Source organism: Sinocyclocheilus rhinocerous, unplaced genomic scaffold, assembly GCF_001515625.1.
Source record: "Sinocyclocheilus rhinocerous isolate Xijiao unplaced genomic scaffold, SAMN03320098_v1.1 scaffold1020, whole genome shotgun sequence".
Classification (NCBI taxonomy): Eukaryota; Metazoa; Chordata; class Actinopteri; order Cypriniformes; family Cyprinidae; genus Sinocyclocheilus; species Sinocyclocheilus rhinocerous.
Genome location: NW_015652265.1, coordinates 27,100 through 36,984, shown reverse-complemented (window position 1 = coordinate 36,984; position 9,885 = coordinate 27,100). Strand labels below are relative to the sequence as shown.

Below are 9,885 nucleotides of genomic sequence, written 5' to 3'. Positions count from 1 at the left end.
TCACACTCACTCACTAATTTCATTTTTCTACTAACATTGTCGAACAGCAACCATACATGCATATATTTTTGCGATACCCTGACATAAACAATTCCATCGCATCTCATCCTATGTGTTTTATGTCTGTTTAACAGTTTTTGAATGACATTTTGGGAAAAAAAAAAAAAAAAAATCACACTCACTAATTTCATTTTTCTACTAACATTGTCGAACAGCAACCATACATGCATATATTTTTGCGATACCCTGACATAAACAATTCCATCGCATCTCATCCTATGTGTTTTATGTCTGTTTAACAGTTTTTGTGGAAATGACATTTTAAACATTTTAGAATAATATATATAATAATAATGGCATACTGATTTGTTACAATATTTGTAATCTAATTGCACATTTGTAACCTGAATAATAGTAAATATTTACTATTACAACTTGACTGGAAATGATAATCAGTATAAATATTCTGCTCACAATTGATATTTTTGCCTCATCTTTTGCACATTTAATCTCATTGACTCTTAAGTGGCTTCTCCTTGGTAAACAAGTCCACTAAAATTTGATAAAAATTACAACTATGGGTCAGCGTAGGTTTTGAAAAATATATAGAAATCATTTTCAAAAAAAAAAAAAGAGAGAAATTTTATGTATATAAACAATCCCTTGTATATGTGACCTTGGACCACAAAACCAATAAGGGTCAATTTTATGAAATTGAGATTTATACAAAATCTGAAAGTTGAATAAATAAGCTTTCCATTGATGTATGGTTTGTTAAGATAGGATAATATTTGGCCGAGATACATTTCAAATAATACATTATTTGAAAATCTGGAATCTGAGAGTGCAAAAAAAATAAAATAAATAAAAATAAATAAATAAAAATATTGAGAAAATCGCCTTTAAAGTTGTCCAAAAGAAGTTCTTAGCAATGCATATTACTAATCAAAAATTAAGTTTTGAGATATTTACGGTAGGCAATTTAGAAAATATCTTCATGGAACATGATCTTTACTTAACATCCTAATGATTTTTGTCATAAAAGAAAAATCGATAATTTTGACCCATACAATGTATTGTTGGCTATTGCTACAAATATACCCCAGCGATTTAAGACTGGTTTTGTGGTCCAGGGTCAAATATAAAAGTGCCTGTAGCTGAAGAAACACTTTAATTGTAGAATTCTCTTCATTTAATGAAAGGAATCATCAGGAAGATTAGTATTTTTTTATATTTGAATGGACTATGTAATGTAATAGCCTCATGTACAATAATTTCATGTACAGGATGTGCTGTGTAGATTGGTGAATAATATCAGCTTGCTTGATGACATTTGTTTTTTTGGCATATGTCAGCAGCATTTGGGTTTACGACTATACTCGCCTACAAAAGCACATGCATAATAGCAAGTGTTAGCATTGTGGGTGCTTGTCCATGATCAGGTGGCCCATACAAGGCCCACCCATAAATCATTCCTCACATCAATGTCGTGCCAGTGGGTATGAGGTCACCAGGATAATGTTACAGATATTCACACCGAGTCATATGTCAATAATTAGCCTTATCCAGCACTGTCTATCTGTCAGAGAACAACATGCAGTGAACTATTAGTGGTCTCTCAGTCTGCCAGTTTTATAAATTAGAGAACAAGATATCTTGTAAGTTCCAGTTAAAACAAATCCATCATGCAGAGTGTGAACATGCTTTACAGATAGTTGATTATTTTTCCAATTTCCCATAACTTTGTTTCCCATATCATTGTCAAACATAAATAGAATAGATACAGTTTTGGTATTTATGCACAGGTCATTGGTTTTAAATGGGTGATAAAGAACACAAAACCATTCAGATTTTTTTTTTTTTTAGAAAGGTTAGGACATTTTTGTTTTTTCCCCCCTTATAGATAAGACTGATGTTTGTTATGGATCTTGGCCTGCATACTAGCTACATGTCTAAACCACACTGAAACTTGGTCTTGTACAAAATTCCTTGAAAGCCTACATGTTTAATGTAAACATGGAAAAGTAATTTAATCCAAAGGATGAACAGTATGAGCACAACCTACTAAACAATTCCCAACAAGAATGTGTATGGGATTTCTGTGGAGAAATGATGTCTGATGATGTCCTTTGTGATTTTCTCAGATGGACGAGATGATCACTAACATCAGAGAGGTATTTGTGAGTAATCTGGATGATCTAGCTTGGATGGATGCTGAAACTAAGAAAGCTGCAGAGGAGAAGGTGAGGCTTATTTTTAATTTAAATTTAATGTTTCAAGTTAAAGGTTAATGATACTGCACAATCACTGCTGATCAAAAATGCCAGAACATGACTAAAAGTATCTTTGAATGCTCATTCCATAGAAATCTTTTCTTGACTAAAGAAATAAAGAGTTTGCTGATAATTGACTTTTTGCTGTACCAAAGACACACATTAATAATACTATTTATTTACTTTTCTTCACTACAGGCACGAGCAATCAGAGAAAGAATTGGTTTTTCAGAAAATATCATGAACAACACATACCTGGACCAGGAATACCAAGATGTGAGTGCCTACAAGATGAAGGGTGAATTAAAAAGATCATGTTAATTAAAATAATTGAAAATTAATCTGTTGTGCAAATCTTCCATTTTCCTATTAGTTAAGCTACAGTGCAGAAGAATACTTTGAGAACATTCTAAAGAACTTGGAGTTTGGTCAGAAGAAACGCCTAAAGAAACTGAGAATCAAAGTGAACAAAGAAGAGTAAGAACTTATAAGATATATGATTGTATAACTGTGCTCTAAAATAGTGTTTCCGTTTTCCCAGTTTAGTAACGGTCATAAAACCCTAATGAATAAAGAGCTCTAATTAAATATTAAAGTGATATGCATCTTTAATTCAAGGTGGATCACAGGAGCTGCTGTTGTCAATGCATTCTACTCATCTAGCAGAAACCAAATAGGTATTTGAATCACATTTACACAATGTAGCAGTAACTATAATAATAATAATAATAATCTGCTTTGTCTAACCATGAAGAATTCATTTGAGTTATCTGCTTTTAGTATTTCCTGCAGGTATACTTCAGCCACCATTCTTTGGTAAAGGTCAGCCCTGGTCTCTGAATTATGGCGGCATTGGGATGGTCATTGGGCATGAGATCACTCACGGCTTTGATGACAATGGTATCAGACTCCAAACAGATCTCTCTTACATATTTTGTCACGCAACAGTGTTGCAGGGTTAAATTTACATATTTCTTTCCTTGTTCAGGACGTAATTTTGATAAAGATGGTGACCTCAAAGACTGGTGGACTAAATCTTCAACTCAGAAATTCCATGAGCTTTCCAAATGCATTGTGGACCAGTATGGAAGCTACTCTTGGGATTTGGCGAATGGACAAAATGTATTCAATAACTGTCTATAATGAACATGACCATTTTTTAAATTCCATTTCTTTTACATTATCTATAATTTTTTATTACAAATATGATAGTTATGCTGCACATGATGTCCAGTCAAATAAAGCTTACCATACCGTTTAGAAAACATTGTTTAAAAAATAATAGTTCTATCTACCCTACTGTGCTAGGTTTGTTTTTACCATTTGTGACTTTCATGTCATTGGTTCCTTATAGCTATCTGTGAGTTTCTGACAGCAGTAATTTGGACCTTATTAGTTACACATATAGTTTTCCTGGAACTAGAATAAGCTGTAATTTTTTTTTTTGAGATGTAGAAAGACATCTAAATTTCTGTCTCATTTTCCATCCCCTTTCTTCTTTTTTTCTCTCTTCTGTCCTTTGTGTGAACAGTTAAATGGGAATAATACCCTTGGGGAGAACATTGCCGACAACGGGGGCATTCGCCAGTCTTATCAAGTAAAGAGAGGGCAACTTAGCCTTTACTGCATCTCTTTTGACATCCCTTTTTACTGCTAGAATAATTGGTTTAGTTTAATATGCTTTCTCACTTCCAAAAGGGGACAAAAGTTCAGTCATTTTGAAATGTGATCATAATTCAAGTCTTTGCAGTCAAAAGGAGTTAGTTTGAAGGTTAAAAAAACAAACAAACAAAAAAAAAATATGATGATAGATACTACTCATATGCTGAGCAGAGAGGGCAGCTCAGTTTGTTCCACTGTGGATGGATTTCTGTCACACTGTGATGACAGAGGGAATCAGCTTAATAGTTTGGATTCTTAGAAAAGCCAAAGTGGGAGAAAATTGCTCATGGACTACAGTTCAGTGTGCTTAATACTAGGTCTCACTGAACCATCAAATATAGTCAACAGTATATAATATATAATTCCAAATCTGTCACTTAGGAAAGCCTTCAGAAGGCATTTGGCTGTGAGATAAAACTTCATGTCTGATGTTAATTGTTATTTAGAAATTTGAGAGACAATGGTTTGTTTTCAGTAACTGCTTCCCAAGATTCATCAGAATCACTGTGCTTACTTTTTCAGGCCTACCAGAACTATGTGAAAAAACATGGAAAAGAGGCTCCTCTGCCTGGAATTGACCTCAATCACGAGCAACTCTTTTTCCTTAACTTTGCACAGGTGAAACACTTAATTGGAGAACTTGCAGGAATATTCCAGGTTCAGTACCTCTGAAGTTAATATCAACTGACAGCACTTGTGGCATAATGTTGATACCACAAAAATTATTTTAACATTGAATGTTAGGTTATATTAAATTTTACAACTTCATTGTCATGACAACACAAAGAGGCCAGCTTTACTAACAGCTTGCACCACCGCAAACCCTCTTTGGGCCTAAATCACTCACACTAGGTTGTCCTGTTTGGTAAATCTGGCCCATAATGCCAATAAACCCTTAGGCTCAAATATATCAACATTGTCACAAAGCTTACCTTCTTCTGAACTCCTGCATATGACCAGTCTGATGAATACAAATAGGAATGCTTTAATTAAGTTTTTTGAACAACCCCCCTTTTTTTTTTTTTACAAGGTTTGGTGTGGAACACATAGACCAGAGCATGCTGTCAACTCCATCAAAACAGAAGTCCACAGTCCAGGGAAGTTTAGGTATGTATGTTAACCTTCTTTCACTGACTTCTGTTTTATGCCTTTCAGACTCATGTCAGAATGTGTTGGTAATCACTACTTTGCCATTTCTCTTTGTACAGAGTTCTTGGGTCATTACAGAACTTCCCAGAGTTCGCCAAAGCCTTCCAGTGCCAGAAAAACACCAACATGGTGCCTGAGAAGATTTGCAGGGTGTGGTGATTACTTGAGGAACAGAAGATGAGGGTTATATTGAGGGCCCGTGGTCCGTATACCCTCTCAACTCTCTGCTGACTCTTAGACCACTATGGCAGATGCTGATAAATGTTCTCATCGGTGTAAGCTATGGCCACTATGCTCAACTCCACCAGTGCACTTGAGCCATATATAGAGAGGGGGGGCTGTCTCAGAACACTCCTACAAGCATCAGCCAATTTATTTGAATACAGTTTGTGAGATCATTACTCAGTTCATGGCTCTTACTGTTTTATACACTAAGTCTGAAGAATAAAGTAAAAAAACAACAAAACAAAAACAAATCTAAAGTAAAGGTTATGTAGAGATACTATCAAAAATTATGACAATGTTAATCAAGTAAAACTGTGAATTGGAGATATTAGTAGCATTATGTTTATACATATTTAAAGCAATACTCGTATACATACACTGCTTATAGGCTACTGGTCAACTTGATTAGATTCAGTAAGTAACTATGAAGCTACCCAAACATGCCCAAGAATATTATGTAGGCTATAGTACCATGGGAGTTAATAGATATTTAAGTGAATTCCAAGAAAATTGTTCAACTCTGTATTCATTTATCTAATTAGCAAATTATCTGATTTGTACACAGCACATTGTAATAAAAAAAAATGTAGATTAATTTGTAATCTGTGTCATTGAATTTATTTTCCTTAGAAGATTTGCTGATTATCATAAAAGATTAACTGGAACAATATACATTTTCTGTAAATCAGACACTGAATGTTTGATTTGAAAATCCCAAACATGACAAGACGGATAGACATATTAAAATGTGTATTTTTATTTCTTCTTTCATTGTGCTGTCCTTGATATTTGTATGAATGGGTGTGCATGTGACAAATAATGTCATTCTGTCAAATGTCACTGAATTAAAGCCTTAAAATGTTTTCAATTCTGTTTTCAACATTTGTCAATGTTTTCATATAATGTGGAGGACTAAATTAATCATATTGAGACCAATTCATGCAGACAGTGTTTATGCCAAAGATTTTTACACATATCCTTACTCTCTGCTTTTTTAAAGAAAAAAATCAATATATCTTATACATAATTGTTTCTGAAATGCTGGTCCCAACATGTCTATTACATCTTCATTAGCAATGACACAAACTGCCAAATTAGATGTTTTTTTTTCTTCACATTTTTTGAAAACGTAGAAGCTTATATTTGTGATATTGTTAGTTGTCAGGCATAGCAATTTTACATGTATTTTACATTAGCATTACAAAATATATTCATTCTCGTGGGCATTGGGATACTGTACGTTTAAAAACAAGAAGCTCAAAGGAGTTTTGCCTAACAGCTCCTCTGTGCTGTGTTAACAAAAACATCAAAATGCTGCAGTTTTTTCTTTACATTTTTGTTCTATTCTGTCCTTTTGATCACAGGGGTCTTTTTTCTCAGTATTGTTTGCTATTTTACATGTTTGCACACTGTTTTCCCCTCTCTGATAAAACACTGTTCACCAAAATCCATCTCAACCACTTCACAGACAAATATACCTCAGATGCCTGTATTTAGAAACTTTGTAATAAGCATATTCAGAAGAGAATTTTGTTTTATTAATAAATTGTTAATGTAAACATTTCTTTGTTGTGCATTTTGTTTTCTCAAGGTCTCTTGCTTCTTTGATGAAATGTGATGAACGAGGAACAAAAACAGGCCTCAAAAACCTCTGTGGCGATTTTTCTGGCAGGCAAACAAGCCCTGGGAGAGTGTATTGCAGAATATCAGCAGCCCAGTGAAAAGAAACACTGTTATTTTTCATGTGTAATGCCTTTACACTGCACTGAGACAGATTTGGTTGGGGTTCTTGCTCCCATATGGGGCCTTGCAAAAGTAGGAGTGTACAGCCTTTTGCAGTGCATGCTCACAAATCTTCTGACCCTTGTAAAGCTTCACCATAGGGATTTGCTGCTGTTCACTTCATATTAGTCCTGTAGGTCCTGTCCAGCATCTTTACTGCCTCTTTGCAGATGAGTTAAATATACCTCACGCTGCCACCCACCTGATTAAAAACAGATTTGTTGGCTGACTGGTGACAGGTTACAGTGAGGGCTGAAACTCGAACTGCAGGTCTACCATACCTTCTCCACTCCCTGCTGCATATCACTCTTCAACTTGTAGTGTGTTTAATGTTTGATATTAACACACAATGTATTCATCTATTCATTTATTTTTATTATAAGGACTTTCCATTGACTTTCATTCTTTTCAGAGCCAGTGACATTTTAAAACCTGACAACACACATACTGTATAAAATCACAAACACTAACAAATACGAATTTATTTGGCTATTTATTATTTTTTTTTAATTTATTATTATTATTATTATTATTTATTTTTTTTGTATTACAGTTTAAAGAGAAAATTCAAGCTTTGAGTTCAAAGTTGTTCAGTTTCCAGTCTTGAAACAGAATTCGTTTGCTGTCTTGTTTTGATTTGTTTTTCAATTTGGTACGGTTGAATAGTTTATTCCACTATTTGTAATTTTACCATCTTGTGATTGCATGGGCATCAACATGACCACCTAATATTCCAAAACATGTACAAAAAGTTTTATAACATTATTTACAATTAAACAAATGCTTGTACACTGCCTCTTTTTGGCCTGTACCATGAAAGTTTGCGTGTGAATGTGCAGGCCTAATATCGTCTCCTCACTAACTCCACCACAGAGGATCATTTAGTGACCGTAACACTAAGTTCCTCTTGTTGAGAAAACTATATAATAATTCTAACTATGATTTCAACCTTAAAACCTGGCAGTTTTATGAGATTATTTCTAATCTAAAGAAATAATCTAATCTAAAATAGTCTTATAGTTTGATGCCAAGCAAAGCTGATGAGTACAACACTTTCCAGCATGCACAGACATTACATGTTTCTCTTGCTTCTTAACCCCTGCACTGTGGTTACAAGTCATTATAGGTTCAAGCTCATTTAAATTTGCTGTACAGTGTCATTTCATTACTATTCAGAGAGGCAAAAGTAAGTTGCATTGTCATGTCACCAGATATGTTAGATAAATGTGTGGTCAAAATATTGTACTGTGTAGTTGAACAGTGCAGGGTGAGATTTAAAATAATAATGTTCACCTTTTTTGTTTTCAATGTATCTGAATTCATGTGAAACAATACTGTGAAAACATACTACTCTGGCGAGATTTCGAAGTGTGCCCCCAACTGAGACTTTGAGGCCATGGGAGAGAATTTGTGAATGGCAATGAAGAAACACAACTGACAGTTAACATAATGACAACATGAACAACATGGATTTATATACTATCAGGGCTTGACATTAACTTTTTTGCTCACCAGCCACTGTGGCTAGTGGTTTTCCAAAATTACTAGCCACTCAGCATTTTCAACGGTCATAATTTTGTTGCTGGGAAATTACATTTTATATGATTTAAGTTCACGACTGCATTACTTAAACTGATTTCCAGGTCATTTTTGCCTATATAAAAGGCAGTCTTTTTGCTAACATAATTTTTCCATATCAAATAGTTAAATATTTACTAATAATTACAGTTAATATAATGAGACACTATAGGACTGTTACCAATCAAATTAAATCAGAATCAACAAAACAGATCTCTCCACTGCAGAATAAAGTGAAGCAGTTGAAGTGGCATTTAGATGCGTTTTTACACAGACAAATGTAATGAAGCTCAAATGTAGCATGCCATGAATGCCATGAAGGCATTTACGCTGCAAAATTACAACTGCATAAATAATGTTATGTTTTAAATTACAATTTTAAATTAAAGTTTTTTTGTTGTAATATCCAAATATGAACTACTTTTAAATATGAAAGTAGGCCTAAACCACCAGCAGGCTATTGAGTAAGTCATGAAGTCATTGATTCAAACGATTCATTCAGATGGCTGATTCATTCAAGAATGAACCAAGTGCCTGGCTGCGTCCGAAACCACCTACATCTCTACTATATAGTAGGGGAAAAGCAGTAGGCGAGCGAATAAGTATGTCCGAATCCTCAGTATTCATAAAAGAGTAGGCGAGAATTACCTGGGTGACGTACTAATTCTCACGAGATTCGGACGTGCGTCTACTTAAAGTGCGTCCGAATATGCATACTTACCTACTATATAGTAGGAGAAAAGAGTATTTGAAGAAAGTAGTATATCCGAAACCTCAGTATTCATAAAAGAGTAGCCGATAAATCCCTGGATGTCCTACTGCTTCAAGATTCCAGATTCTGAAGTGCTCATCGATGGATACTTTTCTATCCCAGGAGGCCACATGAGAGAATACGTCATCATCGAACGTGAAGGAGAACAGCGGCGACAGACATCTGAGTGAGTGATGTATGTGTGCTATTATGTAGAATTCACTGTTGTCAACTTTGTCAGCTTTAGATGAATGTAAGTAATATAAATAAACAAATCTACATAGAGTAACTAAACATAAGTTGTCTATTTTATTTGTCCTGTTGATAAATTGTGGAGCACTTGTGTTAGATAAAAAGAGAGTTAACACAACATGTAAATGCAGTATTGAGCAGATAAATCACAGAGGTCACTTGAATCTTGTCTGGATGTTACAGGGACAGATGAGACACACATGTGTTTATCCT

General features: G+C 34.4%; 1 protein-coding gene across 1 annotated transcript in view; it reads left to right on the top strand.

Annotated features, from left to right (window-relative positions):
- Positions 1-6,864, top strand: part of LOC107714225 (neprilysin-like) — a 46,129-nt gene extending 39,265 nt beyond the window's left edge. Inside the window, exons 13-22 of the mRNA XM_016520025.1 lie at positions 2,145-2,243; positions 2,472-2,549; positions 2,647-2,750; positions 2,892-2,950; positions 3,054-3,173; positions 3,262-3,395; positions 3,805-3,870; positions 4,458-4,553; positions 4,966-5,042; positions 5,144-6,864. Coding sequence (XP_016375511.1) covers positions 2,145-2,243; positions 2,472-2,549; positions 2,647-2,750; positions 2,892-2,950; positions 3,054-3,173; positions 3,262-3,395; positions 3,805-3,870; positions 4,458-4,553; positions 4,966-5,042; positions 5,144-5,243 — 933 coding nt within the window. The 3' untranslated portion in view covers positions 5,244-6,864. The remainder of the gene's footprint in view (positions 1-2,144; positions 2,244-2,471; positions 2,550-2,646; positions 2,751-2,891; positions 2,951-3,053; positions 3,174-3,261; positions 3,396-3,804; positions 3,871-4,457; positions 4,554-4,965; positions 5,043-5,143) is intronic.
- The last annotated feature ends 3,021 nt before the right edge of the window (positions 6,865-9,885 follow it).